This window comes from Sceloporus occidentalis, unplaced genomic scaffold (assembly GCF_023333645.1).
Source record: "Sceloporus occidentalis isolate IW3139 unplaced genomic scaffold, rSceOcc1.0.p SCAF_18, whole genome shotgun sequence".
NCBI classification, from domain to species: domain Eukaryota; kingdom Metazoa; phylum Chordata; class Lepidosauria; order Squamata; family Phrynosomatidae; genus Sceloporus; species Sceloporus occidentalis.
Genome location: NW_028316998.1, coordinates 7,896,598 through 7,920,190, shown reverse-complemented (window position 1 = coordinate 7,920,190; position 23,593 = coordinate 7,896,598). Strand labels below are relative to the sequence as shown.

The following is a 23,593-nucleotide window of genomic DNA, read 5'->3' as shown; positions in this document are numbered from 1 at the left end:
TCTACTGCATCAGGAGGAGGTGAAAGCAGAAGAAACAAGAGACATCAGGGGCACTGCAGACAAGGGAGGGAGAAAGAAACCCATCATCTGCATTGGGCCACCAGGAAGACCGAGCTCTAACATAATAAGCTGTTTGAGTGTGTGCGTGAGACAGAGAAGTATGCTTTGCTGATGATCACAAACAGGGAAGAGGTTTATACAAGATCAGGAAGGATGCCTCTTTAAAACACTGCATGTGGGATTAAGGCACTGTGAGCGATGCAACCTCCCAGTTACAACAGACTGGTCCACTTTCTCCAGCGTTTATGAATCAGCCACAGCGCGTTTACTACAATTTTTCTTTTATTGGGAGGAGCTGACTAACCTGTGATTTCATATCAAGGTATTTAATGTCATCAAGGAATTATGGATGGTCTGTGATGATGTGAATGGTGCTGCGATGCCAGTCGTGATCTAAGTTTGCGGAGCACATTGCACTATTGTGGACCGCATTGTTGACATTGCTGAGGTCTGGTGCATTCATCTCAAGCGCTACAGTTACAGAATACCCTGCCCTAGGTGTTACTGGAACAGCTTTTAATTGCCAGAGTCCCTGTGAAAATGGCCACTCTGCTGCGGAAAATAGGACTGATTCGTCTTCACGACAGGGATACGGAAGACCCCAAGCATCACCACCATCACCGCAGCCAACAAGGATCACTGAAAAACAGCAAGGGGAAGAACAGCAGCAACAAGCAGTTGGGGGGCTCAGCCGGAGGATGTGGCGGTGGTGGTGGTGGGAGCAGCGGAGGGGGCAGCAGCGGATGCTGCAGCAGTAACACCACAACCGGCGAGGTGAGCCTCGGCCAGGCTGAGGTCAAGGGCAAAAAAACTGAACAGTGTCACAAGGATAAACATGGAACGCCTGGAGGAAGGGAGAAAAACAATGCCAAAGAGACTAGCACCCCGTCCATTACCAAGGAGTCTAAACAGCAAGGTGGCGGTGGCAATGGAGGTGCAGGGAACAAACAAGGTGGGAGCTCCACCTTGCAGCCACTGGTTCCCCCAAATAGGCAGCACTGTACGCAGGTCAGGAGCAGACGACTGATGAAGGAGCTTCAAGACATCCGCAAGCTGAGCGACCAATTCATGTCTGTAGAGCTGGTGGATGACAGCCTTTTCGACTGGAATGTCAAGCTACACCAGGTGGACAAGGACTCCACCCTCTGGCAGGACATGAAAGAGACCAACACAGAGTACATCTTACTTAATCTCACCTTCCCGGACAACTTCCCATTCTCCCCACCTTTCATGAGAGTGCTGAGCCCCAGGTTGGAGAATGGCTATGTGCTGGACGGTGGGGCCATCTGCATGGAGCTTCTCACCCCTAGGGGATGGTCCAGTGCCTACACTGTAGAGGCCGTCATGAGGCAGTTTGCAGCCAGCTTGGTCAAAGGCCAGGTAAGAGTTTACATGCCGTCTGTGTGTTTTGTCATATTCGTATGAGATGTTCTACATGCCTGCACTAAACTTTGGCTTGAATCTCTATTGTATGCTATGTTTTTTTTTACAGGCTCAAAAGTGGTAGCACAGATTCATTAGTTTAGCTCTTTTGTTGTGACGATTAATAATATTAAAAAAAATAACTAAAATAAGAAACTTTGGAACATTGATATGGAAGGGTGGCCCTATTTTTTATATATATTTTATAACATTAGTAATAAATACACATATTTATGTTTAAAATAATTTGCATGTTATGTATCCCATGTTAATAAATATGGTGCATTATGTTAATGCAATGATTTTGATTGATAACCTGCTGTGGATTGGCCACCTTTCTAACAAAAACAACCTTTATTTGACAGATAATAAACATTCATGAGAATTGCTGGAGAATTTCTCTTACAGATTGTAAATAACAGTGTTTCATATATAAAAAAAAAAAAAAAGAAAAACATGCCAGACACAGGGAGAGGTGTATGTAGAAGAGTAATTCTGGAGCAAAATGTCAACATTGTAGCAATTAGCTTTAACATTCCATTGGTTACTATGGTGACTGCTTGGGATATACTTTTCTAGAGGTCTTCTTTATACATATATTACAATTATAATATTGTGAACTTTAACTAAGAATACTGAGAATATTTAATGACATCTTGTTGTGTCTCAAGAATTTTAGATGTTATTATTCATCGTCACAAGTCAATTCACTATCTATCTATCTATCTATCTATCTATCAATCCATCCATTCACCCACCCATATAGAAGCATAGATGAGAAGCATTAGGCCCATCTGGTCTGCCCATTCTTCTTGCTGTAAAGACTCAAACCTTAATCGGTCCTTCAGCTCTTCTTAGATTCATATGTCTATCCCATACATACTGTATTAACCTCTACCACTTTCACAGAGGGGTTGTTCCACTTACAAAAGATCTCTCGGTAAAATAAAACTACCTAACATTACATCTCATCATCCAACCCTTTAAAAATCTAAATAAACTTTGATTTTATGTATTTAAATGTTTCTGTTACATCTCATTATTCATTCACATTTTGAGATCCCTTAGAGTTCCCTTAGAGTTTCCTTTCTCTGAATGCCGCTTTCTATATCCTTCTGGAGATGGATAACAACACAGAATTTGACTGAAGATAATACATATATACATATTTACATGCATAGTGTTGACATGTTGTCAGTTGTATGTTGAGTGTATGTGAAATCACAGCTGTAGGTGTAAATGCTTTTACATACATAAGTAAGCAGATCTCCATTACGGAACAGACGTATTAATATTAATGTCATGTAAATCAGTTCCACAGGTGTTTATTTATTTATTTAAATTGCCCTGTTTGACTGTTGGCAATGCTTGGAGTCTTTCCATTTGCAGTAATTATCTATTTCATTTTGGCTGTGATCCTGGTCCTCTGTTACACACACTGGCTCATTTTATCCCTATATCACTCTCACTCTGAGATCACGTTAAACATCTGAGCTCCAGCAGGTGTACCTTTCATAATTGGTATCATTAGCTAAATGGGCCAGAATAACCAAAGTTTCCATTTCAAGGTATTACTAAATTTGTGTGTAACCTTGCTAAAACATTAATCCAAGATGGGTTAAAATTATTTATATAAATGGTTGGCTTTAGTTTTTATTGCAAATTTGTTGCAGTTTTCCATAAATAAATCAAAGGGACGATGTGCCATACTTCTGAAGGCTAGAATGGTTTGGAATATGGTGCTGAATTTGGAAGTCTAATCAAAGATATCAGACATAAAATGTCCTGTGCCAGATCTGTAGCTTGGTTGACATTACAAACGGGCCTCATAGTGTTAAACTATTTTCATTTGGATAACAATGATAACAGGTAGAAATGCATCCTACCAAGTCACCCAAAAAAGCATAAACAATTACTAAATATCTGGCATCTGGTATGGTATAATTTTCACATATTATATATTTTAAAAAAATATTTTCATATAGGACAATTCATTTTGTATAATTGATTGTTGTTTTCATTTAGATATTAATTTTGAACTGGTGTAGATTATTTTTTTTAAATGAATTATACAGATACCTCCCAACTGGTTTTTAAATTCTAAAAACATCTGTCACACCATAACCTATATGGAGAAATAATTTTTACTCATAGAAAATAGTGTCCACATCAGTGGGTTGCAATTACCGTGAATAAAATATTTGCTATTACTATTTTTTATTGTTTTACAGTTGCAGTATTCTTTTATGAGTAGCATATGTGGCAAACAACATAAGTGGGCAAAACAATGACTATTACCAGTCTATCTCTAGGTCTATGGAGGGGGGGTAACTTATTACCATTTTTGAATGTGTTTGTATATAAGACTTTTTTAGTCATAAAAAAGCTGATGGTACAATAGTGAATGTATTATATAAAGCTAATTAGAACTAACTTGTTTTGGAATATGTCTTTAATGAGTATGTAGCACACGCTGAGTAGCAACTCAGTCCTGAATATTTAAAATCATTGTGTACAAATATAAGTCAAAAGATATGCAAGATAAATACAATAGTATGATATATATATATATATATATATATATATGAACTTGCAAGCACCACAGGCTAGTCATAGTCAATGGAGCATAATAATAGGGCTTTATAGAGTGAGGTTTAGGTTAAGCATAGCCCTAGGCCTCACCACCTACCTCCAGGGCCACCATCTTCTCAAAGGCATATGATGTAATGAATATACTATGGAGGCTATATGCCAGCTAGGCCAGTTACAAGGGAGATCTCCAACAGGGCGAATTGCCCCTGCTTTGTGGCACAGGGCCTCCTGTCACCTCTAGACCTGCTGCCTTAGGCCTAGGCCAAAATATGCCACTGGGCATATGTTGTGTTACTATTTTCTAAAATAGGTCTACAATTTTGTGTATATTTTAGCAACAGAGTAGTCCTAACAGTATGGTGCTTGGAACATATCTTAACTTTTCTCTCTAACTACCTTATTTCTTTGGTATTTTTCTAACGGTGCTATTAAACAAAGCTACCTGTAATTTTATTTTTTATCTCAATATAGAAACTATTAAGAGTTTCAGGTTGTATGACAGCAGCCTATCAGTGCCAGTTTTCATGTCATTTGACAACTAAGTATTTCTGGCAAAAATTAGGATTTTTTTGCTGCTGTATTTGTTCCTAGGGAGACACACAGTGGTGTCAGCCCCTGGGCCACTATAAGAGGGGCACACCACCCTAGTCTCTAGAGTGACCCAAATCCCTCTGTCCCTCCTCCTCAGATCTCCCTCTTTTCTAGGAGCTCGGAATGTTGGCTGAATATGAGTGTATCACAGATAAAAGTCACAATGATGTTTAGGTAAAACAGCAGTAATTGTAAACCTATAGTGCAGATATTTACAGAGGGTTTTTTCTGTCAGTTTTGGGCCAGTTTATCTTTATTATTATTTGTATTATTATTATTATTATCTTTTATTTATATAGCGCCAACAATCTACGCAGCACTTAATACAATACATATATTCTTTCCTTTCATATGTGAAAAGCAACAATAAATATGTATTTTGGTATATTTTGACCAATGCTGCATGCATGTAGATGAGATTTGAGAATCAAAGAGGTTATATATAAGAATGAGTTGTGATGTCAGAAGTTATCACCACTCTTGCCGCAAGGCAATTCAATTCACTGCCTTTTTTGAAAAAAATAAAATTTTTTTAGTCAATGTTCCTCCATTCAATGTAATATTTTGGCCTCTTAATTAAAAAAGACCTACAGCATGGATTCCACCACATTGGGATAGTCCTCATTGGGCATCATTGACATATTAAAGTTGTTGACATTGTAAGCCCATAATTAAAGGCACAGTCATGGCAGCTTGGTCCCTTTAATGGATAGTAACTACATGCAGATTGAAGGAGTTGAATACATGTCATGTATTTCCGCGGGAGAAGGTGAAGTAAATCTGGCTTTGACTATAATAAGGACATAAAGCAATTCATTTTCGATAAAAAGCTATTTACTTTCAGTTCTTTTCAATCACTATGTAGTAATGGGTTCAGGAACATATACTCAAAACATATTCCCAGAAAAACAAAATAGATACGTAATTACAGTAATTATTTTAAATATATATATAAGCCTGTTGATGCAGGGTAAGCTCTGACATATTTTGGCATTAAGGAACTTTCTTGTTGTGAACCAAATTTATACCTCTTTGTTAATTGTTCCTTTACGAAATTATGGTAACGGTATTTCTTACTGGATTGTATATCTTGTTTTTTTAGTATCTAACAAATCATTATCAGCTCTAACATAATAAGGTGTTTGGAAAATTCCAAAACTATGACTTTTAGCCTGCTATCTAAATTATGTAATTTGATGCAGATCACATTAAGAAGAAAATAATATATTCCCAGAATTTTGATTACCATAACAATTGCAAAACAATTATATATACAATGCATTAAGAATATACTGTATATATATATATATTATATATTATATATATATATATATATATATATATATATATAGTGATCATGTAAGAGAAAATGTATAGCCTGGGTTCATAGAATAATATAATCCATTGTATGTACGTAAGAAGGGGGTCATTAGCTTGTACAGCAAATACCAATTAATAAAAGAGTATTAATGAATTGACACAAAACTTTACTTATTTTTCCGTTATCAGTAATAAAGCTAATAAAACATGGCCAGCAGCTAGAATAGAGAATCCCAGCTGTTTTCTTAAAAACAAAAAAAGACAAAAGACATTGAAAAGTAACATAGTGCTATGTTATTTAGGCGCTATATTTAGAACATGAGTCAGTAGTGGCACATGTATTTGTATATACCAGTTAAATGTTAACCTATTCCATAATCAAAACACTGTTTAATTGTCTCAGCGCACCTTTGTAATACAAATTGTTTCAGATTATACTATTGTTATGTGTAGCACCTATATATGTATATACACACAGTGGAATATTTATAGTGCCGCAGTCCTAGGCCTGACTCGCTGTGGGCATCTCCCACAGCCGCCTTCATGACCTGCCTTTTAGTAAGGAATCACATTGTGGGTCCTGTGAATGAAGTGCAGCCTACGTAAATATGTACGTATGTGTATATATACATATGTCATCAGTAACCCAGCTGGCAGAGGCATTGCTGGAGGCTGGTTTAGGGGCAGGGACCATGATCTTGCAGGTATATGGTTTTATTGTTATGCAAGGAGGCCATGTTGGAGTTGTGATTGAGGTCTGTGCTGCATATTCATCCTCAATTTATTTTACTGCTCTATTGTTTGGCCAGGGCCGGTCCATAATTTCCTGCAAGAGCGGTACAGTGAGGCAGCTCAATGGGACAATGGGAGGTGTCTGTACGTGTGTATATGTATTTATGTATGTATGTATATATATATATATATATATATATAATATCCCATGACATAACTCAACCGTTCATATGTGTATATATGGAGGGAAATTCATATTAATACAGTTAAATATATTTATTTCTTTTTGGTTTTTAAATAGTCTATAAGTCAATAGTAAGTTTTGACAAAATAAGCAGAATTGGAATAGGGAAAATAGGATGGTTTCCGTCCACAGTATTCAACAGAGACTGCACTGCCTAAGATTATTAATGACCTCTAGAACAGCTAAAACAAAATGCCAATTCTCACTGGTTATTCTCTTGGACCTCTCAGCAGCCTTCGACACAGTCGACCACCCCCTTCTCCTACAAACCCTCCATGCTCATGGCATCCGTGACATGGCTCTTTCATGGCTTAAATCCTACCTTTCTAACCGTACTTTTAGTGTCTCATTTACTGGAACCTGCTCCTCTCCCTTACCGCTATCTACTGGTGTTCCTCAAGGCTCAGTTCTTGGGCCTCTGCTATTCTCCATCTACACTTCTTCCCTCGGAAAACATATTTCTTCCTTTGGTATCCAGTACCACCTATATGCAGATGACACCCTACTCTACATTTCTGCTCCTGACCTTTCCCCCTCTCTTCTAACTCGCCTCACTGACTGTCTATCAGGAATTGCATCATGGATGGCATCCCGTTACATAAAGCTCAACATCCCGCCATCTGCTCTGTCCACTTTTCCTGATATCTCTATTACTGTTGACAACTTCACTATCCAACCAACAGATCAGGTTCCCTGCCTTGGTGTCACCCTCGACTCTGCTCTCTCCTTCATCCCTCACCAAATCCTGCCGTCTCCACCTGGAAAACATCAATACAATACAACATCCAGTGCTCAAATCCCCAAAATCATCTCTAATAACAGCTAACATGCACGTGCTAATGTGGCCACGAGAAAATGTTCGTGGCTGAAGTTTCGCCACCAGAACCTAGCTCTTGCTGCATTTGTCATTGTCTAGAGTCCATGATCACTGGTTTTGGCTAGGAGTTGAATTGCACATCATTCATTTTCAACAATTATTAACGCTTTACGCAGGTCATAAAATCAAACCCAGTGACCATCTAAAAGATGCCTGATAAATTGCTGATGGATTACTTAAAAAAGGTACTGTTCTTTTCCTGCATGTGTGTCTTACAAGGGTGATCTCAGGTGTTGCAGACCGGTCCATATGAAATGTTGTCCTGTAGATGAATTTACAGAAGGGATTCTAGTTGTCGTTTCTAAATCCCACACACTGTGGGGCAGGACTTACATTTGCTGGTGAAGAACATGTGAAACGCAACAGACGTCCTAGGATCTACCCTTTATCTCGTAATTTTTGTTGTCTTTTCATCATTACTGAATCTGAATCTGCTTCAGCTGTCTCATGTGTATTTAACAGATATGTAATCTGGGATTTATGAATGTGTGATCCACTTTACCACACTGGGATTGACCTGAACCTGGCATTCACCTCAGTGCTAAATATACCACAATATCCATACGACACAGACTATACTGATTCTTATTCCAGCTACAATTGTATTGAAAATCTCATTTGGCCTGAAAGGGATTTCCTTAATTGTGTTGCATTATTATGAGTATAGTATCCAAGAGTTAAGCCTTTTTTACATAACTGCTTATAGGTTTAATATTAAGTTTAACATATATATGTGTATATATTTTTTTGTAAAATGGGGGAACTCAAGCTGAGTCCCAGTGTATCAATTTTATTTTACACATTTTATACACAGATTTTATTTTTGAAGTGATCCTTTCCTAGCTTGAAAATTATACCCTATTCTGTTCTGGCTTCTAAAGAGCTGTTTCCACATATATTAAAGTACTGTCTCTACACAACTAAGCATTTTTTTTGCACTCTACAGCTCTTGAACCTGTGACCATTATCACCACTAGAAAGGCTTTCAAAAGCCTGTTTTTTGATGGATTATAGGGGAAAAAGCACCAAACTGTTCCCCAGAGGTTAAAGGCAGTTGCACGTTGAATACAAAATTAACTCAATGTCCTTGCATTTCCTTTGTAGAACACACATGCAATATCATTATTTTATAGTAATGTTTTTCTCTATTCATATAGTAATATATTACAATTATTAGTGGTCATAGTATTCCAATAAATGTATTTGATGTCGCTCACTTGTTTTGTCCACAAGAATTTGCTTTCAATACTATGCCCTCATATTTTAGAGGTTGTGTGTAGTATGTTTTATAGAAAAGTTGTAGCACATTAACAGAAAGTAGCAAAAATTACATAGGACTCTCCAACAGTGATGTGTTCTGGCCTAGGCCAACAAGGGTGACAGGACCAGTGGGAGACAGTCCCCCTGTGGGAAAACCAGGAAGAAGATTACATTAAATATGCTGCAAGCTTTGAAAGCATGCAGTGCTGGGAAATTACATAATGTTTCAGCGCTCTATGGTGAGGATGGACATCAAGGAGAGGGCGGTTGGCAGGGCTGCCTAGGGCAATGCCAAAGGTAAATATGCTTCTGCTTTCCAAACTGCAGTGTCTCCCTAACTAATTTTTATTGTTGTAGCATTGGAAGAATATAGTTGGCAAAGCTGTAAGATACAACAAATCAAGAATCCATCAAATACATATTGGGATTCCGTCACACTATATAGCCATATATTACATAACCTGCCACTACATCAACATTCCCCAAGTTTGACGAGTCCTATCTAATTTTTTATGGCTATATTACTTACCAAGGAGCTGAATCCAAAAGAGACTGCCAAGCAATTTAAAGCCTTCTCTGGACACCATTAAAGTGGCACCTGTGTGGCAGTAGGGGCTGCTCAACCCTAAGGTTTGGTGAGAACCTGCAAATATGCACACCTTCTTTGGAGCTATAACAGCTTCCACTCTTCTGGAAAATCTTTCCACAAGATAATTTTTGAGGTCAGGCACTGACGTTAGAGGAGAAAGCCTTGCTCGCAATTTCCATCCCAGTTCATCCCAAATGTTTTTCAGTGGGGTTGAAGTCAGGGCTCTGTGGGAGCCAGTAAAGTTCTTCCACACCAGACTCATATAAACATATCTTTATGGCCTTTGTTTTTTACACTGGGACACAGTCAATAGAATGGGACTTCCTTAAACTGTTCCCACAAAGTTGGAAGCATAGCATTGTCTAAAATGTAGAATAGTAGTCAGCAAAACAGAACTATCCTCTAGGTCAGGGGCGTCCAGGTGCGGCCCGCGTGAGATCGGCATCCAGGATCACAAGAGCCCTGTGGGAGGGTCTATTGTACTGCGCAGAGGAAACGGAACCAATCACATGACTCTGCTGCAGTCCTGGCTCCTCTGTGCAGTACAAGAGAAGGCAGAGGGAGGCCACGCCCCCTGCTGAAGTCTGTGAGCGGCATCGAGGGATGCAGTGCAGGCAAGGGGGTGGGGAGGGTGTTTGAATGAGTATGTGTGATTGAGGGAATGAATCTGAATGAATGAATTTGTGTGTGTGTGATAGCATGGATGTGTAAGTGCTGGAACCTAGGCATGATTGGACTGTGATTGCTGTTAGCAATCACACTCCTATCATGCCAAGTCAGCCAGTACATGCTGAAACCTGGCTAGCTGCCCCCTTGTGTATTGATGCTGCCAGCAGTATGTGGTCTGCACTTACAGCCACCCTGTACCAGCATGTACTAGCTGGCTTGGGATGATAGGAGTGTGATTGCTAACCGCAATCACAGTCCCATCATGCCTAGGTTCCAGCATTTATGGGTTGCCTGGGTATTATAGCAGTGTGATTGCTGTTAGCAATCACACTCCTATCATGCCTAGTCATATTGTTGATTTTTTTTGTCCAATTGTGGTGTGTTACTTTTAATAAAAGTGTGGTTAACACACCAAAATTGGACAAAAAATACAATAACAACATTATTACATTTTTTTGTACAATTTTGGTGTGTAATTTACTTTTATTAAAAGTGTGGGATTTTTTAATATTTATAAAGGTGGGGGGTCGTTTTCGGCTAAGTGAATTTTCGGTTTTGGTCCAGAATTTTCATTTTGGTGTATCCCTAGAATAAATAGAACTATTTTATTTTTACTTATCCAGAATTCTGAATTTGTAGTCACAAAACTTTCTAGGCCCAGAATTCAATTAGAGGAAAAGTAAAGGTTTTGTGTCATTTACTTTATTTTAATCTTCATAAATTATTAAAGGCCATATTTTCTCACAGTGAAAAATGAGTGCGGCCCTCGCACGTATACAATTCTGATGAAGCGGCCCACTGCAGAAAAAACTTGGACACCCCTGCTCTAGGTCAACACAGCCAACATGTAACATATAACTTCCAGATGTCAGTTCAAATAGAGGTGGCTCATAGCATCAAATAAAGCCCATTGTTTTCAAACCCTTTTAGGGTTTCTGCAAAAGGAATTGTATGTTACTCATTTTTGGAGCAGCCATAGTAGTAGACAACTAAACATAGGTGTTCCCCTGATTACCTGGATTGGTTTACAGATATCATATCAAGCTTGCCTTTTTCTGCTACAAAGCTGTTATTAAAAGCAAGAAACGTACTCTTTCTTGGCTAGACATTTCCGTTTGCCCAAGGCATTGGTGTTAGTTTCTTGTGACAAGATCCTTCAACATCTAAAAAGTGACTCACAATTTGCTCTTGAGGTTTAAATGCATCGCATGACACTTTGTATGCTACATCTCGTCTTACCATCTGTGGATTTGTTCTCTGACTAATATTTTAAAACCTTTTTATCTCAGGCAAGCCATTTCTTAAATGACATTGTCCTAGAGTTCCAGTCAACGTGCATTTTTAAATGTACCAGTTTTCATCATGCAAAGTATCCAGAATAATCGACAATAATTGCATACAATTACATATTTTAGATGGTTGGAAAAAAGGTTACAAAGCATTAATTTTCTTATCTGAAAGAAGCATGCCTTTGTGTACTGTACAGGACTATGGAAAATGAGAAAAAAAATCATTGTTAGTGTAGCTGTTAGTTATGATTTCACAGTAGGTGCATATATTTAGCATTATTTAGTTTATTACCAAAAGTTTAGTAAATGGAAATATCTTATTTTCAAATCTGTATTTTACAGTATATTTTCAGGCCTGATCGCATTTTTATTGGAATATCCTCCTTCTTATCTCCTTTTCCTTTCTTAGTTTCCGCAGAGCTGAATGCTTAAGTGTCACAAAACAATACTAAACCTAATAATCAGATGGTATGAGCCATCTCTGTGATATTTGCAATAAAAAATAATTGTCACAAAATCAATTATTTTGTCTCATTTGACATCTCTTTCTCAGTCGATTGCTTAATTGATTTTTATAAAACTTGGAGGCACTGGATCAAAAGTTCTTGTGTTTCTTACACCTGAGATAAAATGACAAATCTACTTTGAAAATTAGAATTAATTCTGTACCATGTAGATGTTTTGAGTGCATGTAAGCATCTAAATAAATAATATATAAAACTTGCTCTCCCATTATGTTGGTGGTGGATAAGCTCATGCTCCTCTACTTCTGACAGTCATAGCCATGTCCAGTTCTACCATTTTCCTAATGAAATTATAAATTATTTTGTATCTGCCATAAAGTTTTCACTTATCGACATATTCAGGCTGAATAAATACAAATCTCATTAGAGTATATTCACTAAAGTGGGAATGGACAAGAGAGTTTGCAGAGGAGTTGCAGTTTCAACTTGCCCAGTACAATATGCATTATGGTGGGCAAGTTTCTCCTGCAAGAAGAGTAAGATGATCCTGAAATGGATAGTTCAGTCCGTGACTTTCAAGAAATCGAACTGATTTAATTATACATTATACAGAGCCATCCCAGCTCTTATTGCAGTGGAAAGTCACTAGGGTTGCTACTTAACCCCTTAAGGACAATGGGCAGTCCCTAAACCCATTGAAAACAATGCATTTTGATTTGTCATTAAGGAGTTAAAACATATATAATGAAGTTGTTTTGTTGAATCTGCAGCCCTTCTGCAAACTTTCTTATCAAATATAGCCCCAAATTTCTGTCAACCATTTTGGGAAAAACCAACAAATAATTCTTACAAAGTCTTGCAATCTCATATGTCATATTTTGATATTTTTGATACTCCTGACAACTGGCAAGTATAATTATTGGGGTTTATTTATTAAAGTAAGTTGGACGGAGACTTAAAATTCAAACCATGTACCTCTGTAACAGTTAAAGCATAGGAAAAAAGCACAAACGGTGTTCTTTTAATAAATTCATTTAATTACGCTTATGTGTAAACTGACGTTTGGTATTTAATACAATAATGTATGTCCCAGGTCGATCTATATTTTTTGTGTGTTTTTTTGTGTTTAATTCTCTCTCCACCATACAGCTTTTTCTTTGTGAGCTATTATTTTGTATGCCTCTTATTCACAACGTGGAATATCTCAGTCGGCTGTCGGAGAATTAAAAGGATAATCCAGGCTTTGTTAAGGTTAATGTAGTTGTACTTTACTGTACTTGGGGAAGAAAATATATGAGAAAGGAGGATTCCTCCTGAGCAGTGAACTGAGTGGAATTTATCCTCTTGGTCAGAGGCCTTGGTATATAATTTTAACCTGAACATGCATTTTTCTCAAGAAGACATGCACAGTGTTAAAAATTAATAACATAAAATTTGACAGCAGAAAATAACCATTCAGCCCATCCAGTCTGCCCATTTTCTTGCTGCAAAAATCTAAAATCTTATATACCCTCTTATATATCTGTATGCTAATCAAATGCATGTCTAATATGTCCTCACTGTATTTACTTCTACAACATCTTCTGGAAGGCTGTTCCAGGTATATACCATCCTCACAATTACAGTTTTATTCATACATAGGAGCAACTCAGTAACACTAACATAGACTGTGTGATAATTAAATGTAATTTTTATGCAATGTGTAGATTTAAGTGCATTCATCATTTTGTTATGTATATAGGTGGTTATGATTTCAACAAAAATGTGATGTAAAAGGTGTCTTTTATATCCGTAATATAGTACAGTATACTCAAAGAATACAAACAACTGCAGCTCTAAACAAGACAAAAAAAAATAGAATATTTTTAAACCATTATTATAATAATTTAACTTTAGTGGATAGCTACATTAGGAGAACAAAGTATGCAGTGATGATTCTCCTTGTATTTGGCTTTAATTAATAATAATAATAATTTTCCCAGTAAAACATTTACTTTGCTTTAAGCATCTAGCGTCAAAGTACAGACACCATCAATTCATTAGGTGCTAATATATCCGTCACATTTATAAACTAGCAGTATATTTTTTTACTATCATTATTTATTTCTTGTCATTTGGTCCCATCACTTTTCTTTCATATACCTCATAGGATAGACCTGTAAGGATAGTGGAGGGGTTAAACATAGGAATAATGGTATGCTAAAACAAATTAAAAACCTGGATCAAAAAAGCAAGGAAATACTCAAGCTACTGGATAGTGCGAACAAAGCATGTCCAGTCCAGAAGCTGGGACATAGACAGTTTATGACATAAATAACAGTACAAGGAGAGTCGAATATTTTCGGGGCTTAGCCCAGGCTAACCAAAAAAAATGTAATTAATATATTTCTAGAAATGGAAGGGTAAACTCTAAGCTGACGGTGATCTACTAATTGTCCCATTAATGAAGCCTATGGATCTTGTATTAGGTAGCTTAACTAGCAGTGATTGCTGCGTCTTGGTGTGGCTTGGTGTGGCTCCCGGCTGATGCTTCTACATGCTGCCTAAGCAATTATTTATTATCACGCAGTTAGTGGTAGGAATTCTGCCATAGTCTCATGTTCAATCACTGATGACCTTTGTTAGAAAGGCCAGTGCTTCACAAGTAGGACTAAAAAGCTGCAGATGAGAGAAAGCATGCGGAGCTGAGGGAATAAATTGCAATGGGTGATGGGTAAGTCCAAGTGTTGTTTTTTTCTTAGTGTTTTACCAAGATCCTGATTTTTCCAGTTTTGTGATACATTTTTAAGTAGCAACAAAAATAACTTAAGGTAACTGACAAATTGGAAACCATCATGTGCAATTTACTTAAATGTGTTTCAAGTGCCACTAGTCTGATTATTATGAAACAGGTTGACAAATAAATCATTCAGGATATTTATGTTTAACTAAATAAACTAAACTGTTCTACTTTTCGTGTGAAATACACTATACAGCACAGGTATTTCAGATTTGCTGTCTGGAACATTCAAATAGGTATCCTCTTAATGCTGCATTATCTCAGAATTGATGGAAAGGGAAGACTTCACCTGGAAAAGAATTCACCTGGCATTTATCTGGCATTTTTAGTTTAATTAGATGGAGTACGTAATTTTTAATGAAATTAAAAAAAATTATAAAAACCACACGTTCACTGCAGAAAATAAAGATGTAATAGAATATTTTCAAGGAAGACCATGTTTCAAAGAAAACCTTCAGATTGTACGTTGGTGGTTAATTTTAAAGAACAATTCTGGTGCTGGTTAAAAGCAACAACCCACTGAATGTTAAAACTTTGCAACAAAATTGCTCTTTACAAATGTGTCTGTCTAGAACATGATTCTTTCCGAACAGAAACACGCACGTAAAGCTTCTGTAACACAACTGAATGCATCACACTTTTGCCCACAATGATTACGTTTCCAATTGTTTCTAGATGTCAGCTGCTCAGAAAATACAAATATATCATAATTACTTACGACTTATCGTTCTATTAATTCTTGAATGAGAGAGCGGTTAGTAATCACGTAACAGATCACGTAAGCTACACTGATTGACGTACATTCTTTATTTTATCCTGAGCATTGCACTAGATATGTAACACTGTCAGTTTATTGCTAATGTTTTTTTTAACTGTTCCTACCTGAATATTTTTTTTACACAGTATGCTATTTTCTAGAAAGCAGGATGACATAAGGCTTCATACCCTCCTACATCCCTTGCCATCTGGATAGTTCAGTAAGAAAGAACAGTAACATTGATCTTGCATGAAAATGTGAAATGCAAGGTTACATAGCATTTAAGAGAAGACACATGCTGCTAGAAAGCGGTGTTCTATTTTACTTTACATAAAATACTTTTAAAGGTACAATGATTTTCAGTAGAAGTAGTATATTAATATTTTTTTGGTTCCAAATGGTGTTTGCCTCTTCCTAACGGGCAGTGGCCTCTGCTGCCCTTAAGCTTAAATATATTTTAGATGTCTCAGCATAGTCTGTCTTGTGTTTGTTAGCTGAAAGATGCACCAGGATACTTTAAACCGTTTGGAAATTTTGTGCAAGTTCCTGAACAAAAAATACAAAAATTATATCATGTTGAGTTTTTGTATAATTATGTAACTTTAAATTTTATGAGCGGGTGAGCCATTTTACTTTTTGTTTATTCTGTTTGGCTGGATGATGCACCCAGATCATTCAGTTTTGGGGTTGTGTGCACACTCCCTTATTGTTTATCTGGCTTCAACCAAGTGTGGGCCTGTTTTTTTTTTTTTTTTGGAAGGAATCTGATTTCTCATGGGTGGGGGGGGTTGCTTGAAAGCCCTTTGGGCCATCCAACCCCTGAATTCTGGTACATGATCAATTTTAAAACTCCAAAACACCAAAACTGCTTTTAATAAACCCCACTTTAAGCAGAGTGTATCTAGCAGATGAATCGCTGGTGGAAACATGCCAGTGGGAACCTTTGAGTATACCCAAAGGACACCTGCTGCGGGCCTGTTAGGTATGCCTGCAAATACTACATCTACTGCATCTGAGCAACATCTAGAAATCTGTGAGGAACTTAGTGATTGAATGGCCTGATGACTCACAGCCTACCCATCAGTAATATCATGTATAAACTGTGACCTAATTTTTACCAACAACACTACAAAAACATTCATTATGGTTTTAAAAAAAAAATAAAATGGTGGCACATAAGAATTATTGACAGAGAAGAATCACCATGACCTATTTTACTTGCAAACTGAGGAGAGCTATTAAAAATGTGTTGTTTTTCTAGGGCATCTGCTCATTCTGCTAGACAAAGAAAGTGAGATCTAAATCTGATTTATGTTCTTTTTTCTGCCTGTGTTCTAGCTTTTTGCTAAACCCTTCCTCTGCCTATGATTTCCCATGTGTGCAAGATTTATATTACCAGTGGCCATATGTACAAAGCTGCTTCTAGTTTCCTTTTTTTAACTGCTGCACCATTCTGTTATAAATGTTCTGCTGAATTTGCACAGTAGTGGTCTATTAAAGGCAACACTAAATTGCAAGTTTCGCTTTTATGTGCAATTCAGAAAATGTATGTTTTTTTACTAATATTGTATATAATATTATATTATATTTAAAAAAAAATATTTTTAAAATTTTACTTTACTTTAGGACAGATAAAGAACTCTTAAGGTTTGAAATTCCAGAAACCAAGAGCAGGTGACCAATGTAATAGAACATGTATCCATTTTTATTGCCTCGGCTGGTCCCAGCGGGCAGCAGCCCCTGTATAGCATAAACTGGGACAAATTGCCCATATGAGCAGTCAGGCTTTCAGTTGTGCAGAAAAGACCAGTTGGGGTGATCAGAGATATTTCTTGTAACTGGCCCATGCTCGGTACAAATACAGTGTATAGATGTCAACCAAAGACAGTCCCATTAGTATCTCTGTCCTCACAATAAGCTTGCCGCTGAGGCTGAACTGTGGGATGTGATGTTATGCACCAGCACAGATTGTGTTTGGTAACAGTAGGAGTAGACCCATTTTGAGGTAGGTACTAGGAGATGACCCTTTGTGTACCAAATACATATAGCATATGAGGTGGCACTCCCTATCACCCCCAAAGCCTGCTGCTTAATGTAGCTGCTGGTTACCATGGCAAAAAATCACTACAGGCTGTCTGATTGACCAATGGATCTATTGGTCAATCGGCTTTCCAGCATGCAGAAACAATTGCCTAATCCCTGCATACCAGCAAGATCTAGACACAGCAAGCCAGACAGAGACGGTGGTACAGCATGACTCCTATCATCATATACTGAGCTAGACACAGACACGGGTACAGCATAACTCCCATCATAATTTACTGAGCCAATTACTGATGGTGGTACACCATAACTCCCATCATTATACAGTGACACAGACAGTGGTACAGCATGACTCTTATCACATATACTGAGGTGGTATACGGTGGTACAATAATTCCCATAACTGTTTACTATATACTAAGCCAGACATTGAAAATAGTACAGGATAACTATAAAATGAACCAGGCAAATAGTTGTGCAGCATAGCTTAAAATATATACAGCAGCTGAGAACTATCCTACCTAAGCATATTGCTTAGCAAGTATCACAAAAGACTTTTGGCTGGCTGGGCCTCATGTGGTCTCACTCACACTCTCTCTCTCACTCTCTCTTCTGTCTTTTTTTCTTCATCCGCTTCTCCATGGTAACAGCTCTGTTGACCACACCGCAAAAGGGCAGACCCACTTTGCCGATTCTAGGCTGTCTACATGTTGTGCGCCATGGCTCTACAATTTTGCCAAAGTACTCAGAGAAGCCAGAGTATTGCAGATAGATTCACAGAGAAAGAGAAGAGTTTCTGCACCTCTATTTCTCTGTGAATTTGGCTTTTTGGGAGTACTAAAAAAACCCACCAACAGTGTTTCAGTTGGGGCACATCTGGGCCATGATATTGCTTGTTTGACAGCACTTTTAAGACTTGACATAGCGTCTCTGTACATTTTGCTGCATGAACTATAATTTTACAATTATGCTAAGTATTTCTCCTTACATTACTTCAGGGATGCATAATGTGTTTCTTTAGCTGTTGTTGAACAAGCAACACTCTTCTGGTATTTTATGAGATTATGTTTTATTGTGTTTTTACATCTTTACCATGTATGTAAAGAGAATTATTAGATTTTTTCCTTTTGTTTTCTGTTTTGCTTTTTTAATCCATCAAAATTACATCTTCCAGTACGGTGCATTTAATTTGGTTGTAAGCCTAGATACACAATGTAAACATTCATATGTTATAGCTATGTCTTTAAATGTGTGGTAGTGTGAGGTAGAATGCCCATGACATGTATCTACACATTTATCTTCTTTGTTTTTGGAAACTTTAGTAGATGAGAGCCCGTGTGCGAAATTGCTCATTAGTAATGCAAATGCATGGGATCAATAAAGTTATTAGTGAATTGTAAATTGTCTATAATAAGGCTCCCAAGAACCTAATACCCCATGAATAAACTAGGCATGCTACTATAGAGGCACATGATGTCCAGTATATAACTGCCCAGTTAAAGGATTGTATGTCGTCAGAAGCAACAACAAAAATAAATCAGCATAACAGAGGAAAGAACACAATATTATTAAAACAATAAATAGTCATAGAAATATTTTTTAATGTACAATACGTAGCCGAGTCAGGCTTACAGGATTTTTGTTTTAATTTGAATAGCGGCATGTTGGTGCCTGCTTCCAATGCTTGTGTAGCACAATGCACATGAACACTTAGATATTTTTCTTATCAAGTCTGTTTATTGAGCCTAATGCATAAAATGGTTAAGAAAAAATGCTAAACGTTTTAAATGAAGCAAATTATTACCTTCTTCAACTCTAAATGTAAAACATGACAAAGTTTCCCCATAACAAAGTTATAATTTATGAGCCTAGTCCCAGGCTCAAATAATACAAATGTGTAAAATGAGGCCTACCAAACAGTGTGAGCATGCTGCAAATACAGTTATAATTTATGTCAATGTAATGGCACTTTAATGCATATAATAACTGTATTCTCTTTAAATTGACATTTCCCGCCTTGCAAATACATGGAGGGAGTCAGAATACCCCCGTTCATTTGCCTCTTTCCCTGCCCCCCCAGCACCAAGTCACTATACTCCCCGCAAGAGGTCCAAGATGTCTAAAAGGCCGCACAAGCACATGTGCACTCCCATTGATTGCATGGAGAGCTTTCTCTCCATGAAATTGCCTAACTCTGGTGCAAAATGTCATATTGCAGAGGGTCGTGCATGTACATACAATGCATTCTTCGTTGTTGGCACTGTATAGGGAAGCTAGACTGTCCCTTAAAGGGTGTTTAGTGAGCTGCAAGTTACTTTAATGCTTGCATCAGCAAAAGGTTTCTAAACTCAGGGGTTGAATTGTGACCTTCAGTTTATTCTTAGCCCTTGTTTAATGACTTTTTCTGTGTATAGGTATTTTAATCCCAGTAAAGGAAAGACGCGTGGAATGTTCATTTTAGTTGTTTTTTGTGTAACATATTAGGAATGCCAGTATAATCTCGTGAAACATGTTGGTTATTAATCTCTGCAACATCATTTTACAGGATCTATAGTTAAAAAAAGTAGGCTTTAGTAGGAATAGGGGAGATGATACATATATAGAACTTTTGCTGGTAAACAAAAAAAAAGTTCATTACTTGGAGGTAAAAACAGAATGCAAATTAAAAATGATTTTTTTTTTGAGGGGAGGTTGATAAATTTCATATTTCAACATGAAAGCACCGCAGAATATGTTTGCTTGCAGACAGCGACGCTGTTGCCAGTACTTAATAGTGAGTGACCCAGACTAGCAAACGGAACCATATGTTGGCTATCAATTTGGTTCAGAAATGAGCATATCTGTATGTGCAGGGAAAGAAACCCGTTTGCCTGGCTTGCTGTCTCAGCTGATTAGTTATGAGGTAGCCGTAGCAAAAAATCTGCTGTTTCTTAGTAGACACATCTTCTGAAAATCCCAGTGGCATGTTAAAGTGCCTTTGGCCTTTGGCAGAGAAGCCAGTTATTTTTAAACTTGAATGGATTTGTTACTGAAGGAAGCATAGCTGACAGTAGGCCATTTGGTTTACACAACAGGTGTGTTATGGGAAATGTGAGTGAGGATCCGGAGTGTAGATCATATCTGACATTATGGAGAAGTTCCAAACCACTGCCCTCCATTTGGAGAATACTATACCATAAGAAGAGGTTTATTTGGGAATCTGACATATTCTTTTTAAATGGATACTTATTGTATAAAGTAAAGTCATTTATGCATGTACTTTATAATTATTTCTTGATTTATATAGAACCATCATATTTCACAGAGCTCTGCAAAGGGGCATGTAGTGCATTAAAGTGTTAATCCACATAAATATGTAACCTATTCTGGTAGTTTAACTTGTAATTCTCTCATTTTACTTTCTCATTTCTAAGAGCAGGACTGTTACGGCAACAATTTTTTTGAATACAGGTCTTCTCCCCTATTTTATGGTGGGGTGATGTTTTGCAAAAGGAGGATTCGACTTTCTGTTGGATCTTATAGCACCATAGCTTAGATGCTGTTGAGCCATTAGGAACATAATTGTTTCACAGAAGTAAATGTTTAGTTAGTTAGTATCACTTTAAGGTTGTGCTTATTAAAACATTTCATGCTTACGTCCCTTTATGCTGTGGGAAACCTTTCATTGCCTTCCATTATTTCCAAGAATCCTGCTGTGTGCATTACTCAAAGCTTTGCTACAAACAATGATTACATTTACATAAAATAATTTTGTTTTGTCTGATATCGAATAAGGAGATGCAGAAAATATGATTTAATTTGAACAACCCCTGTGCAGAAGAATAAAAAAAATTTGCTTTATTTCTGTATGTTAATAATACCGACAAAAAATCAATTGAGACTCAAAGGAAAACAATATAATCACTTTTAACTTTAGTTTTTAACTGTCAAATGAAGTTCAATAATTCCCACTGATTAAGTCATCGCCCACTCATATGGCACCTATATGTACAACTTGTAGAACATTTCACAGTGGTGTGTAGAAAAGGTTTTTATTTATTCATTTATTTTTTAAATAAATAGGATTGCATTTTTATTACAAAGATAAGGCTAAAAATAAGCTGGTGTGAGTTGGAAAAATGATGGGCCAAATGGACAGAGGTAATTTATCTGCCTCTCTGTTGTTGTTGGGTGCTACAGTGGCATTTTAATGATTCTCAACAATTTTCTTTCCATAGGGCCGCATATGCAGGAAAGCGGGCAAGTCTAAAAAGGCCTTCAGCCGCAGGGAGGCAGAAGCAACATTTAAGAGCTTGGTGAAGACTCATGAGAAGTATGGCTGGGTGACCCCACCAGTATCTGATGGCTGATGCAAGGAACCCCATCTAAAATAGACTTATAGGAAGGGGGATGGAAAATGTCACCAAGAAAAAAGAATAAATATGAATATATTAAAAAAAAAGATCACTATTCCATCTTCTTAGTGCTGTACTTCATCCATCCATCCGTCCTTTTCTACTTCAGCTTCAGTTTAAGAATGTGATTGACAAGAAGACTTAATTTATTTATGCCCAGATGTGTTTACAAAAAAATGAGACATGGACTGAAAACTGATTATGGAATGTCGTGTTACAATCATGTTTCCAGACTGATGAGCGATCATCTTCAGGTCACCGTAGAGCGGAGATTGAGATTGCTTCATTGTCCATTCTTGACGCATGGTTTTTCAGCTTCTTTCCATATCAGCAACGCCAAATGGCAGCACTTGAATTTCCATCTGCAGCCACTGTTTATTTAAATGTAATTGAAGCCGTTAATATTTAATAGGCAAGCAATGCATTGCAGGTACATGTTTGCTGTGCTGTTTATCTTTGTCTGTTTTCCTGGCAGGTCAACACAACTTTGTCTTTATGTGGAGCTGTGGTCCGCTGTGACTCAAAACCTAGACCTCATTTGTGTTTGATGTGATCTGTGTTGGAATATTGACGAAATATAACAGTGAAAAAAAATAACGAAGAGTAATAGTGTGGAGCTATTGTAAAATAAAAGTTCACTTAATGCTGGGTGAAGTTGGTTTTCATGCGTGGTGTAATGAGATGTCACTAAAACAATTTAGAGATCATTAAACACATTCTATGTAAGATACCTTATTTATTTATTTGGTCCATCGGCATGGTCGGGATAAAGCTGTCTCCAATTCTGGTTGAGACAGCTGTATGAAGAATGTTAATGTATTAATATATACGCAAATGACTTAATAAGCAAAGTAACTGAACTGACATGACCTTTGACATGACCTCATAGCCTCACAGCTCTACTAGAAAGCAGTTCATTTACATAACAGCTTTGGTTAATGGTATTGATAATAGGTTAGGGGTAAATCATCATTTAGAATATCCCTTTAAATCACCAACTGTAAAGATCATGAAACATTTTCATTTTTGGTGACACAACTCCGTTAAACCAACTCAATATGTAATGCCATTAGGGATTAGACAAAAAAACGTATTTTTAAGACATACAGTAACATTTCGCTTACTGATGTACATCATTATATATTTATTACATGTTAATTGCATAAAGACTACAGCTGTGGTAGAATCTAGCACCACAACTGCTTTCTATGGATCTGTTTTCTTCAATTAATATAGTGGAATGATTCCAGCTATAAGTCAATGAAGTGACCGTGGAGTTAACATTCCTGCCTGTATTCCCACCACACCCATGACTTCTAAATTTTATATCAGAATTGCATGCCCCCAAGAACAACATGAGTCACTGTACTTCAGTGAGTAAGTGCTGTTGTCAGAGGGGTCTTGTTGGGCTAAAAACGTAACATAATGGTTTGTGGTCAGTGAGCTGTAGTACATATATACCTGCTTATACCAGAGCCTTCACACTGTTGGGACCATCCAAATCCCTGTCC

General features: G+C 37.2%; 1 protein-coding gene across 1 annotated transcript; it reads left to right on the top strand.

Annotated features, from left to right (window-relative positions):
* The first annotated feature begins 1,041 nt into the window (after positions 1-1,041).
* Positions 1,042-22,037, top strand: LOC149302571 (ubiquitin-conjugating enzyme E2Q-like protein 1). The gene is made up of 2 exons (XM_089482341.1): positions 1,042-1,440; positions 21,906-22,037. The coding sequence occupies exons 1-2, from the start codon at positions 1,087-1,089 to the stop codon at positions 22,035-22,037; spliced, it is 486 nt and encodes a 161-aa protein (XP_089338467.1). The 5' UTR covers positions 1,042-1,086.
* The last annotated feature ends 1,556 nt before the right edge of the window (positions 22,038-23,593 follow it).